General features: G+C 36.2%; 1 protein-coding gene across 11 annotated transcripts in view; it reads left to right on the forward strand.

The window, feature by feature from the left end:
- BRAF (B-Raf proto-oncogene, serine/threonine kinase) overlaps nucleotides 1–13,586 on the forward strand; it is a 146,561-nt gene that overhangs the window by 124,045 nt on the left and 8,930 nt on the right. For 6 of the 11 annotated variants that reach the window (XM_059073483.2, XM_067041987.1, XM_067041985.1 and 3 more), the window contains 4 exons: nucleotides 940–1,071; nucleotides 7,077–7,211; nucleotides 9,691–9,741; nucleotides 10,703–10,856. In XM_059073483.2, coding sequence (XP_058929466.1) covers nucleotides 940–1,071; nucleotides 7,077–7,211; nucleotides 9,691–9,741; nucleotides 10,703–10,856 — 472 coding nt within the window. The remainder of the gene's footprint in view (nucleotides 1–939; nucleotides 1,072–7,076; nucleotides 7,212–9,690; nucleotides 9,742–10,702; nucleotides 10,857–13,586) is intronic. The other 5 variants (XM_059073484.2, XM_067041984.1, XM_067041986.1 and 2 more) reach the window with 1 other exon arrangement.

Raw genomic sequence — 13,586 nt, forward strand, 5'->3', positions numbered from 1 at the left:
ATAACCAAGAATCTTGTCCCAGGTCTTTCATTTTTGCAGTAAGTCCTGGTTTTGGTATCAAATTAGTGTTTTCACAAAGTTTTTTTAATACCCTGCAGTTGCTCTAATTTCTTCCAAATGAAACAATACAGAAGATGCAAGGTGAAAGAACTCCTTTAAGCTAAGGTTTAATCAACCATTTATTAATCAACTGTTTATTGTATTTCATGTAAACAGCTAATAAGAAATCTTGCTGTAGAACACAGTGACTGAAATGTGTAAAAATGTAACAGATATGATTAGGTCTGTATCTTTGCCCAAGAAGCAGCAGCCAAAAGATTCTGTATACCATCCTCTACTAAATCTACCTGCTGTCTATTGCTTTTGTTAATAAATCATCCACAGCATATTTATACCGCTTTTGGAGGCAAGAAAGGCGTTTATCAGTCTTGCAATTTTACCATTATTGTCTGAGGTGCCCTGAGATAAGGAGACTCATTTGTACCAATGGGAAAACTTAAATTCTAAAGTGATTACTATAGTGGTTGCGCTACTTCCAAACATCTCATAACAACAGGTCTAGTATTTCTTTCCTGAATCAGGAATGGAAGGTAGGAACTCACTCTTGATAGGGTAAGTCATGGGAAAAATTCAAATGGCAGTGATGGTATTTTGTGCAGAAAGAGGGCAGCTGATAAAATTATAAAATCTTAATAATGTATATGGAATCTCAGCTAGTACTGCCTCTCTCAGTTTACAGAGCATTTTTTAAAATTTATCTTTCATAATCAGTTTTATTTCTTTGGCCATAAATAAGGGAATTGATTACATATTACATGGGTTATTTAATGATAAAAGCATTGAAGCATTGTTCTGGGAATTATAATAGTTTGGTTTTCAGTCTTTATTCAGTTGATGTAAAGAATAAACAAGAATGTTTTTCTTTTTATGTTCTGCCAGGCACCAGAAGTAATCAGAATGCAAGATAAAAACCCATATAGCTTTCAGTCAGATGTATATGCATTTGGGATTGTTCTGTATGAATTGATGACCGGACAGTTACCTTATTCAAACATCAACAACAGGGACCAGGTAAATATTTACCATCTCTTGAGGTTCATTTTACTGTTTGTAGAAAGGCTCCAAATCATTGTAGAAAAGAGGTATTGGATCCTGGGTAAGCATGAAGGATAGATCTCTTGATCTTTGTCACCAGTTTTAGAACCTTTTGTATACTTTTGGCAGTAATAGCAGCATGTAAGGCCTTTCTTGGAAATATCATGCTTAAGTCTTGTAGTGGAGTGAAACTCCTGATCTTCTCACTAGAAACTAGAGATGCAATAATGATTATACCTCATACCTCTTGACCATGGCACAGTTAGAAGAATGAGCTCTGCTGCTACAGCATCTGAGCTTATCCCTTTTACTCTATCACAGATTGTGCTGAGCCAGGCACTCAGCTCTGAACTTCTTTATATCAAATCTTTTTAAAATTATTAAGATTTCTCCATACTTCTTAAATTTTTAAAACTAGGTAAATGAAAGGACTGTTACATCATGCTTTCATTTTTCTGCGGTGAGAATTCAAGTAGGAGGGAATTTTTTACTTCTCTTTTCCTAAAAGTTCCTGTTCTCTGTTCCTTACCTTCCAAAGTATCAACATAGCCTCGTGCAGCTCTTTGCCTTTTCGATCCCAGCCATATTAAGTTCACCTAGTCTTTTAATACTGGCCACGAAAAATGAATTGTCTTTACTGAAATTACCTCAACATTTTAAAAGTGTGTGTGTGTGGAGAGAGATTGCAGCAATTACACTGTTAATATATTAGAAAACAATAGTTGACCATATAAACTGTGATTAAATAATATTTATACATTATACTGTGATGCACATGTGAATCACTTGGATAATTTGTTTAAAAAGTGGAGATGCTGGAATAGATTCTGATTCATTGGGGTGGGTCCAAGCATCTGCATTTTTAATAAGTTTGCCAGTTGTTTCTGATACATACCAAAGTTGAGAATCACCAGTGTAAAGAATCTTCAAAAGCGTGAGTGTTTTATGTGTTTGATCATAACCTCCCAACCTAATGAAATGATAGTTTTTAATGTATAAATATATTACTTCATTAGGTAGTGTTTTGGTCAACAGTTCAACTCTCAGTCTTTTTGGTGATACTAAAGCTTTCTGAAGATACTGAGTAGCTTTCTCACTAAGAACTTGTAACTATCATGTGATATCAGAGAAGTAATCTAAGTTGTCATATACTTTGCATATGCTTACTGAATCCCCATATGGCGCTTACCCAACAGTGGTCTTGATTCTCTATTTTGAAAATTTTTTAAATGATTGCCTTTCGACGTAAGTCAGCATAAAACTAATTTTTTAAATTGCCGTTTGGTCTTTCTAACTACTTTCATAGCTTTAGAATGTTGGATTATAGCTTTAAGTGTTAAAAAGAAATCTATGGCCTGGCTTCTGATGATCTGATCTCTTAAGCCTCCATGAAACTTCGATTCAGGATGGACCAAGATAGTAGCTAAAGAACATAACTGAAACATTGCACTTAGTGTACTTGTGACAGATCCTAGATCACTGAGATGATTGATTTGATGATGGCAGCCTGAAGAGCAAGATTGTCTCTAATTTAGCAGCTTCATGTGCTCTGCCTTTTACAGTCTTATTAACTCAACCATACAGCATAATACCCCATGCCGTGTTTAATTTTCTTATGCATTCTGTTCTTCTAGAGGAATTACAAGGGAATTTTATTTTAGTTTTAGTTGATTTATCATAGAGGCTACAAATAATAAAAATTTATGAACCTAAGATCTGGATGAAATCCATTTGTCAGTAAATAAGTTTTATTTTAATAAAATAATAAAGTTATATTACGGAAATAAGTAGTAGTGTCTCCAAAATATGGAAAAAGCCTCCCAGAGTTCTGCACTCATCCACTTCTTGGCATTTTAGGTTCTTTGTCCTCCATGGGAGTATAATAAATGATGTGGCAAGGGCTTACTCTCCATGAGAGAAGTAAGTGAGTGACCAACAGAAGGGTAAGGTCTTTACTAGTTAATTCTTTCTGGTAGTATAGTTAGAGCCTTCTGGAATATGCCAGTCTGAAACCAAGTATTTGATGAAGAAAAAGGATATGAAAGAATTATATACTCTTCCCATCATCCTCTTTCTACTTCATTACCGTCTAGTCTGCTTTCTTCAAGTGGTGCTTTCCATGGAACTCCCTCTTTTGAATCAGTAACTCTAGTCACCCTCAGTGAAGTAACCCCCAGGTACTGTTCCATCCATCTCCTTGATTTTATTTTTCTTTCTCTCATACTTTGATCTCCGTGGCTCTCAGATTGACTTCTATTTGAAAATCTAGAAATATTCTTTTTTTTCCGTGGGAGATGGGACAGCTGCTTCATTGCCATCTAATATGGTAATGACCCATGCCCCTACACTCTCACCCGCCTATGGTCTGAGGTGGCAGGTTTTGCCTGTAAATTCAAGGCAGGACTCTGGTAAAGCAGTGTGATGTAATGGCAGACCTTGGACTCATGACCTGCATGACCTGGCCACTGTACCTCTCTAGGTATCTTTTTTTTTTTCAATTATTAAAAATAAGAGAATGAACTAAAGAATTCCTTACAGTTACAAAGATTGAGTTCTTTCCTAAAACAGGTTTCTTAGCTCCTTGAGGGATGACCATCCCTGTGTTACTTTGCAGAGTTAGCATGCCTTTTTACTTCACTTACCCTAGTGCTGAAAGTCTGAGAAATTGCTTTGTCATTTTTTCCCCCTCTTTATCATTCTGTTTTGCTCTCTTTCAGTGCAGCTTCTTTACTAAATTGGGATTAATAATGTGCTCAGTTAAGCTAGGTAAATTGGCTTTTTTTTTAATTGGAGCAGACGTGCTGTGACATCTTAGAAGAAAATAACAGATAACATTTATTATTTCACGTGAATTCCAGTTATCATTGCTATAACAAACCACCTAAAACATAGTGGCTTAGACAAATTGTAAATCTACAATTTGAGCTTCTCTCAGTGTGGAAGGTTTATCTCTATTTCACATGGTATTATTGGCTGTGGTAGATTCACTGGGTGTTAAAGGATCTACTTCCAAAATGGCTCGATCACATACCTGAGAAGGTATGTGACCAGTTAGGCGTCAGCTGGAAGCTTAGTCTTGGCCAAGGGCCAGGGGCCTCAATTCTTCTTGACGTGGGTCTTTCTGTGACGACTTTTTCACAGGAACCTTGGACTTTCTCACAGTATGGTGACTGGGTTCTAAGCACAAGATCTGAAGGAGACAGAAAATGATAATAAGTACCACTGTCTTATCAACATGCAAATTATTTTAATAAAAAAATTTTGATATCTACTGTATGCAAAAGCTGTGAGATATAGAAGGATGCAAAGGTGAATAAAACACAGGCTGTGCTGTCAGCTCTGTTGAGGCAGTGCAGGGGGTGATGTTGAGGGTGCGCAGACCTGTGCTCCAGTAACACAGAGGAGTGAATGAAGGGGTAGGGATACCAGGAGTGCGGCTGTAGATTGAGAATGAAAATAACCAGTCCCAGAATTTCAAACTGAGCTATTGATTTTGTAGTGTAAGTGCCACTTGAATTTTCTATCCATGAATTACATCCGCGAAAGACCTTTCTTTTCAGCTTAAATAGTTGCAAAGAATGTAATTTCCAGTGTATTATATTGACATTTCAAAAAAAAAAGCATTATATCATTCTTTTAAATGTACCAAATAAAATCTAAACATCATACTGATTTGCTTCTTACCATCATCACTTGTTTTAAAAAATAAAAAACCTCTTCGTTAATTTTTGGAATTTTACATGGCTCTTTTTTTGTCTCTAAATTATTTATGTCCTACTTCCTCCACAGAATTTTTTCCCTAATGTAACATTTTTATGCTCTAAACCCTTTTATTGATCATTCAAATTATATTTCTGCAACAAAAAAATGTGCTTAAATTTAGAATTAAAAAAATTTTTCCCAGTGACTTTAGGCTGTTAACTTTTTAAATTCCAAATTATGCTATTAATAATTACTAAATATATAAGTGATGAAAATAACATGAGTTGTGATATAAAGAAACAGGTAAAATTTTATTGGAAATGTGTTTCTTAATGAGCAACATGGGGCTTTTGTTTTCTCTTCAATCATTTATTTGTGAAAAATATGACTTTTGCTAGAATAAGCTGGGACTTAGCATCAGTCCTTCTCCTAGTTTTATTTTTAAAGAAGTAAGTGCTGAGGAATATTGTTCAAATAAATAAAAATATGGGAAAGTCAGGAGTTTTGTTGTAACCACATGCAGAGTTCAGCAGACCAACTTCAGGTTCAGTAATTCATTAAGTCTTATAGAACTCACTGAAAGTTGTCAATACCCACGTTATGGTTTATTAAAGCAAAAGGGTACAGATTAAAATCAGCCAAGGGAAGAGGCACATAGGGCAGAATTCAGGAGGGTTTCACGTATGGAACTTCCAGTTGTCCTCTTCCCGTGGAATTGTGGCCAGCACCAAATTCTCCTGGCAATCATGCGTGACAACGTGCAGGAAGTATTGCCAACCAGAGAAATTCACTGGAGCCTGGAGTTATTGTTGGGCCTCAGTCACATAGATAACAATTACCACCTCGGTTGTTGACCTTAGTTTTTAGCCCCTACAGAGGTCAAGCTGATACCATATAACTTAAAGCCCCCTCTGTAGAATCACATTGATAGCATAGACTATCTGACATGACCTTAGACTCCCAAATAAACAAAGGCACTCTTACCAGGCAGGACTTTCCAAGGGCTTAGGGATTACCTCACAGGAGCCAAAGGCAAAGGCCAGCCCTCTCTTTGGGCAAGATTAGTTCTTTACCATAATCATATCACTGCTTATTTGAACTCATTTCTATAGCGTACCAAAAATTATATAATAACTTTTCATTTAAAATTATTTTAACAATTAGCTGACAATTCAGTTAATTTTGCTGAAAGCAAAGAATTGGAAACCTACTGTCGTGCAAAGGGATTTGCTACCCATTCATTAGAGTCCAGTTAGACCAATATTTGGAAGCGCCCCTTTGGTACCCTCAGCAGTGTTACACCCTGACACAGTGTGCACAGTAGTTAAATTCCGTATAGGTAAAAGGTGTGCCTTTTGTGAAGTGGGAGAAGGGCAGTTGTGACAGAGGAGATGGAAAGGAGGTTAAACTTTACACCTTCACTTTAGTGGTGCTTGGGCAAATCAGCTTATACTTAAATAAGGGTTATTACAGCACCAAACAAGAAATAACATAAAATAGGATATCAAACTTGACTGTTCCTAAAATTTATCAGTTCTACCCTCTAACCGGGGATCTCTGACTGGCTGTCTCCACCTTAGCCGCTAGTCTGTCTCTATTGAAACTATTCCCTCTAAGATCAAAACCCCTCTGCCTTCCATGACACCGAAGACTGCTAACATCTGTCTCTGCCCACTTGCAAAAGAACCACAAGTCAGAAAATTAGAAATGTAAGAAATCAGAAAGATGATAAATCTCTGTACCCAGGGAAGACAAGGCTTTTTACTTTATTAAACATAAGATTTTAGTTCCAAGTAGCTTTACCTTCCCTCTGGAGGAGGCTCTGATTCTCAGACTTATATAATTAAATGCCCCATTAGAGTTTCCTCAACAAAAGAATTTAAAATTCAGATGCCAAAACGACTGTTAAAAAGGTTAACTATTTTGGTTGAGTAGAAGAGGCACGATCCCAATCTGTATTTCAGAATGATTACTATCAGTGGGAAAATGGACTGGATAAAGAGAGACGGGAAGCATGCGGAGCAGTGAGGAGACCTTTGCAGTAGTCCAGGGGTCATGAAGATTTCACTTTGCAGCACATTAAGTATTGATTCCCCACAGTCTGTGGTATATAGGAATCAGAATACTAGTAGCATTGTGTTTTTTAACTTTCTATTGAAGTGTAACGTACATACCGGAAAGTACATATCATAAGTGCACAGCTTGTTGAATTTTCAATGTTTATACGTTTTTCAATTTATCTACAAGGTTATATGACTTGCCTGTTTTTTCCTCCCCAGATAATTTTTATGGTGGGACGAGGATATCTATCTCCAGATCTCAGTAAGGTACGGAGTAACTGTCCAAAAGCCATGAAGAGACTAATGGCAGAGTGCCTAAAAAAGAAAAGAGATGAGAGACCACTCTTTCCCCAAGTAAGAAAAAGCTTTATGTTACCTAGAAGGACAGACTAATATTCTGATGCAGATTTTTAAGCACTTTTTAGAGCACAGTTTGTATTGTACAGATTTGGATTCCATGTGATTATGTACAGACTCCAGATAAGTAAACACATAAAGGTGATTTTATAAAGGTTGTACAGTAGTACACCTAAAAACTTAGGATCCCAATACAAAATATTCAGAAAGATTTTGCTTTTGTCTAGCAGTTCTCAAACTTTCTGGTCTCAGAACTGTTTTCTACACTTAAAAATTATTGAAGAACCCCAAAGACCTTCTGTTTATGTAAGTAGTAATTCCCATTTTAGAAATTAAAAATATTTTTTAAAATATTTATTTATAAATTTATTTAAACATAATAAAACCATTACATGTTAAATAATGTTTTTATGAAAATTAATTTTATTTTCCCAAACAAAAAATATTTAGAGAAAAGTGGCATTGTTTTAGACTTTTTGCAAATCTCTGCTAAAAGATAGCTGGATTCTCTGCTTTGCGTTCATTGTGTTGCAATATCTTACATTATATAGCCTCTGGAAACTCCACTTACACTTGTAAAATAATGGCAGTAAACAAGGCAAATAATACCTTAGTACTAGTATAAAAGTAGTTTTTCTACAGACTACACTTTGTGCACTGCTACTTTTGTTCTTCTTGATGGTAAAATAAACAGGTTGCAAGCATCGCTTTAATGTTAGGTTTTTTGAGGGGCATTTTTACCTGGGGCAAAAAGAGAAGGCAACTGTTGGTACTGTCTGCCATTCTCTGATTCTTGGAAACTTTCCATTGTTTTTTGTCTTTTCAAGTTGGAAGGCTCAAGCCCTCAATTTAATAATCTTTCATAAGCCTCATGAACTGGAACTAAGTACCTGAACAGTCTTAGAAAGTTTAGCTGTAGTAGATATTGTAATATAAATTCGGTGTTTTATAATGCCTAGAAAACCATGATAGCGCTGTATAAATCTGTCCCGATGAGTCAGTACAGTTTTCAGGTGGGAAGTGCTGACTCCCATAACTCAGCTGCCATAATTTACTGACGTGGTCCTTTGTGAATGCAATCGGTCCTCGCTCAGTTTCTTAGAAGTCAGTGTTACAGGAATGTGTGAATCTTTTATCCCTATCTAAAGAATTAAAGACAGAATTTGTGCCTTTAACAAGTCTCTCAGGGGCTTGTCCCCGAGCAGGGAGGGGAGGCTGAATGGCTGCATGGGTAGTTATATGTTATACATACTGGAATTCTACATTACTATTCCTTTGAGGAAGAAGAGTTGGGTTGTTTTTAAACCCAGAAAACCACTGGTCTAAGACCATCAAAGTAAATGACCAGTATTGTTGGCCATTGTGAGCAGGACTCTGCACCATGTTCTCTTTTCACATCCCAGGTGCTAGGGTTTCCTATTTAACGTGGTTGATGTACATTAGTAATGCAGATTATATCCTTAGGCTCACTTTTCAAATGGTATTAAAAGGGACAAAATGGTCATATTTCTTAATATAAGTAATATTTTATTCTTTTCATGGTATCAGAAAATGAAATACGTATATGAGTATTCCAGATCATTAACGGCTGCCCCTTTTAAGTATTATTTTTAAATTTTCATTACAGGATGTCTCTTCACACCATACACAAACATAAATTTCAGATGGCTAAAGGTTTATATGTAAAAAACAAAATTATAAAATAACAAATCATTTTTATAACCTTAAGGTAGGAAAGGCTCTCCTAAGCAAGAGGCAGAATCCAGAAGTTATAAAGGAAAAGGTTAGCAGGTATGACTACGTTAAACATTTCTAAATTTCTATATAGTAAAAATAATATTGAAAGAAAAACACTGAGAAAGATAATAGTAGCATGTATAATAAAGAGTGTTTATGTTATACAGAGGACTCCTACAAATCCATAAGTAAAAGGTAATCAAAAGAAAATCAACAAAGAATATGCACTGGTGATTCACAAAAGAAGTACAAATGCTGAATGAACTTAAGCAGAGGACGTTAGGAATAATAACATCAGTGATAATCGGTAAAATGCAAAGTCACAACTGTGAAATCCATTTTGATTTTGTCTCTGAGATTGACGGTATCCAGCATTGGGAACAATGTTGGGAAGTAAGGAAGGAATGTTGGTAAGAATGTAAATTGGTTTGACCTCTTTTGAAAGGACTTGGTAGACTCTATAAACTTAAAATACATATACCTTTTGCCCTGGTAATTCCACTCCTGAAAATCTATGCTATATGCTACAGAATCTGCCCCCACGGGTATCCAGATAACGACTGTTAACTGTAATTGGAAAAATTAAAGACATAAAGATCAAGGTACCTCTCTGTAGATGGCTTGGATGTCAGTGAGGGAAAAAGAAAGCAATGCAGAAAAATGTGTGCTGTGATACCACTTTAAATGGTGGTGAGGGAGGGGATGGGCTCTGTTTTCATATGTGCATGTTTATGCATAGGAAAGGTCCAGAAGAAAGTATAGACTCTTTAACAGTGGTTACCCCTGGAAGGTAGGATTCATACTTTTCTGTATTATTTGAATTTTTATTTGTGTGTTATGCTTATAATTTTAAAAATTTTGTAACATTGCTTCTTTGCCTTCTTATACTAATCATTATACAGATTACAGTTTAACTTTTAAAAAAATTTTGGTAGCTGAGAAAAAAAATAATAATAGTAGTATATAATGTGTATAATACTACTATATAGTATATAATCATAGTAGTAGTAATAATGGCTGCTAAAGTTTTATTACTTACTATATACCAGGCATTGTGCCAAGCCCTTTATATGTATGTTTCATGAATTCTGATACTGTATGCCTTCAAGAGTCATAACCTGTTTCTTTGTACCTTAAAAATGTGCTGTATTTCTACATTTTGTGCATTGGTGTCTACTTGTAGAGTTTTCCTATCTTTTCTTTCACTTATGGGTATTCATCTGTCACTTCTCACTCCTGTGGCGCTGGCATTCTGGGTCATTGGGGCCCTGTTTTTAATTATGTGTGTGTAAGACATTTCCCATTACTAAATTTGTTTAAAGAATAAGTTGCTCTAATGGTTCTGTTTGTGAAGTTATATAGCGCTTTAGTTACTTATGCTCCATCTTCTTCCCAAAAGGGACTTGTGGTCTGTGAGAAATAGGTATACAATTGATTTTAAATTTTTTATTATTTACTGTTTCAAGACTGGCAAATGATCTAAAATTATAAAATGTAAAGAAAAGCTAACTATGGGTTACTTTTCCCATTCAGTTTATAGAGACTAAAGCTGTAATAGTTTGGTAATTTTCTCTTCTTTTTAAGGAAAAGTATCAGTTTCTTTAGTATTTTCCAGGCATTTGGGATAATGGTGAAAACAATGTATTATAAGATTTCATATGCTTTCTTGTAGAGTATGATGGGGCTCTTAAAGATTAACACCACCTAGGTTTTCATCATTCTTTCTTTTTTTCCTTTTTTTCTTTTTTTAGATTCTCGCCTCTATTGAGCTGCTGGCCCGCTCATTGCCAAAAATTCACCGCAGTGCATCCGAACCCTCTTTGAATCGGGCTGGCTTCCAAACAGAGGATTTTAGTCTGTATGCTTGTGCTTCTCCAAAAACACCCATCCAGGCAGGGGGATATGGTGCGTTTCCTGTCCATTTAACAAACTTAAATGAGTGACAGAGTGTAGGACAGTAGGGACAAAGGAAAGTGAACATATGTTTGCTTATATATTTGTTAAATTGAATAGGATATTCTTTTTTTTTAAGGTGAACAAAAGAACATGTATGTTTTTAAAGACTGGATATAATTGTTTTGCCAATCTAAAATTCATACTTAGCATTAGATTTTCAACATCGAAGGGTTTTTGAAGTTCTCAGACGTTGCTGAAAATTCACAGTACCTTTTCCAGAGGTTTTACTTCCCGTTCCAAGTTTCTTTTGTTTACTTGGTTATTCTAATTATTAAACTTCAGTTAAACTTTCCTCACTCACCTTTTGCTGTTAGCTGTCCTGCGTCCATTAGGGGCTCCAAGAACAAGGCCTGCACCTGTGTATGTGATGGCAGGTGGGAAGCTGACAGTAGGTTAGGCTGTGTTAGTGAAGGTAAACTGAACAGGTCTAATTAGGAGTCACTAAAATTGAATAAGCTTATTTTTATTCTTAATATTTTTTCTTATAACTATTTCTTTTTGTTAATACAGTTTGGAAAATACAGTTGTCCTTTATTCCCTTCGAGCAGTATAAATTATGGGTGCAGGTAACCAGAGACATTGCTGAGTGGCATGTTTGACATGAGTAACATGGTTTAACTTTGGATTTTTAGTTAATATTTCTTTATATATTAAGGATGTCGTACACAATGCAGAAGTCGAATTTCCTTACAAATGCGTTGCCTCCTCTTCCTTCCAAAAAGTTCCACAGAATTCTGTGAGAACTTGTAGGTTTGTTTTGTTCTTCTTTTAGGTAACTGTGGTTGCCAAACAACCAGGTAATGGATTTTTTAAAAATTATTATTATTTTAGGTTATACTCACCTCTCATGATGCATATTAGCAATGACTTATCTATGTGTCTCATAAAATATCTGTCCTCCTTATTATGAATGTATGAATTGTTTTTTTTATTCCACGGTATGTGTGTGTGTGTGTGTGTGTGTGTGTGTGTGTGTGTGTCTGTGTGTGGTACATTTAGTGCTTTCTAATGCTTACACTTTCTTACGTAGAAAGTAACTGTAACGTGGCAGTCAGTATATTCTTACTGTGAACCAGAATCTTACCGGGAATCAAAAGTGAAAGAAGCAGCATTGCTGTCATCAAAGAAATCACCGTCTCTACTTCAGAGTCAGCCTAGGGACCAAAGCCAGCCTTTTAAATACATCTTCATTTACTCAGTTTGGAGTTGTGATGATATTAAATATAACTGACAGTTCGAGGGTTATTCAGGGGCACACAAATGGCATCTGCATAAATGCCATCCTTCCTGGAAGCCAATAAAGAAAATCAGGAGGGCTTTAGTGATAATTTAGTCTTTAAGTATCACAAATGAATTTTTGAAATATTTTCTTTATTTGAATAAGTTAGATTTCATCCAGGGAAACCACTCAGTGATAAGTTTGGCATACCTTGTGCCCCTCATTTGGGTATCTTAAGATAAATAATGCCATTCATGTTCTTAGAAATCAATTCATGACTTTGAATGTAGGAAGAGTAGTGAAAAAGAACGTTTATTGTGGTGGGTTTTTTTTTTTTTTTTTTTTTTTTTTGCGGTACGCGGGCCTCTTACTATTGTGGCCTCTCCCGTTGCGGAGCACAGGCTCTGGACGTGCAGGCCCAGCGGCCATGGCTCACGGGCCCAGCCGCTCCGCGGCATGTGGGATCTTCCCGGACCGGGGCGTGAACCCGTGTCCCCTGCATCGGCAGGCGGACTCTCAACCACTGCGCCACCAGGGAAGCCCCGTTTATTGTATTTTAAAAAATGTGAAAAAGAAAGTCATAAAAGAATGTGACTTATTCAGAAACATCAAAGTGTGTGATTTCTAAGTCTTCCAGTGATGCTAAAGATGTGATTATTAGTAACTATTAGATTGGGTTTTATTTATTCACAAATTGAATAGCAAGCATGTAGCTAACAAAGTTTTTACAAATTGTCTTGGTCTGTAGAATGCTCAAAGGTTTGGGCATTTTGAGGCACAAGAGTCAAAGGATCTTTTTATTGACAGAGCTTTCATAATTCCTCAGCCTACTTTCTTCACTTTTATCTTCCTTTCTTTGTTCACTCTCTTTTTTTCCGCACAACACTACCCACACTAAATACTACTCATCTCCCCACATCTGCATTTGACACTTTTCCTTCCTTTCTTTACCAATCTCCTTTGCCAGAGGGCACTTGCTAAACTGTTAGAACTGCTCAGAAAACTCATTATACCAGGGGTCCGCAACCCCTGGGCCGCACAGCAGGAGGTGAGTGGCAGGCGAGCAAGCGAAGCTTCATCTATATTTACAGCTGCTTCCCCTCACTCACACATTACCACCTGAGCTCCACCTCCTGTCAGCATTATGGTGAATTGTATCATTATTTCATTATATATTACAGTGTAATAATAATAGAAATAAAGTGCACAATAGATGTAATGTGCTTGAATCATCCTGAAACCATTCCCCCGACCCTGTCCATGGAAAAATTGTCTTCCACGAAACCGGTCCCTGGTGCCAAAAAGGTTGGGGACCGCTGCATAATACCATCCCATTGATATTTGAACATGCCTTCAAAGGACTGCATAATAATTCTCTTCTTTCCAAATTGGGCCCGCTGGAAATGTTATTGGGAGAACATTAAAAATAGAGCAGGTGAAATATATAAATAACATGGATC

This window comes from Kogia breviceps, chromosome 9 (assembly GCF_026419965.1).
Source record: "Kogia breviceps isolate mKogBre1 chromosome 9, mKogBre1 haplotype 1, whole genome shotgun sequence".
In the NCBI taxonomy this organism is placed as follows: Eukaryota; Metazoa; Chordata; class Mammalia; order Artiodactyla; family Physeteridae; genus Kogia; species Kogia breviceps.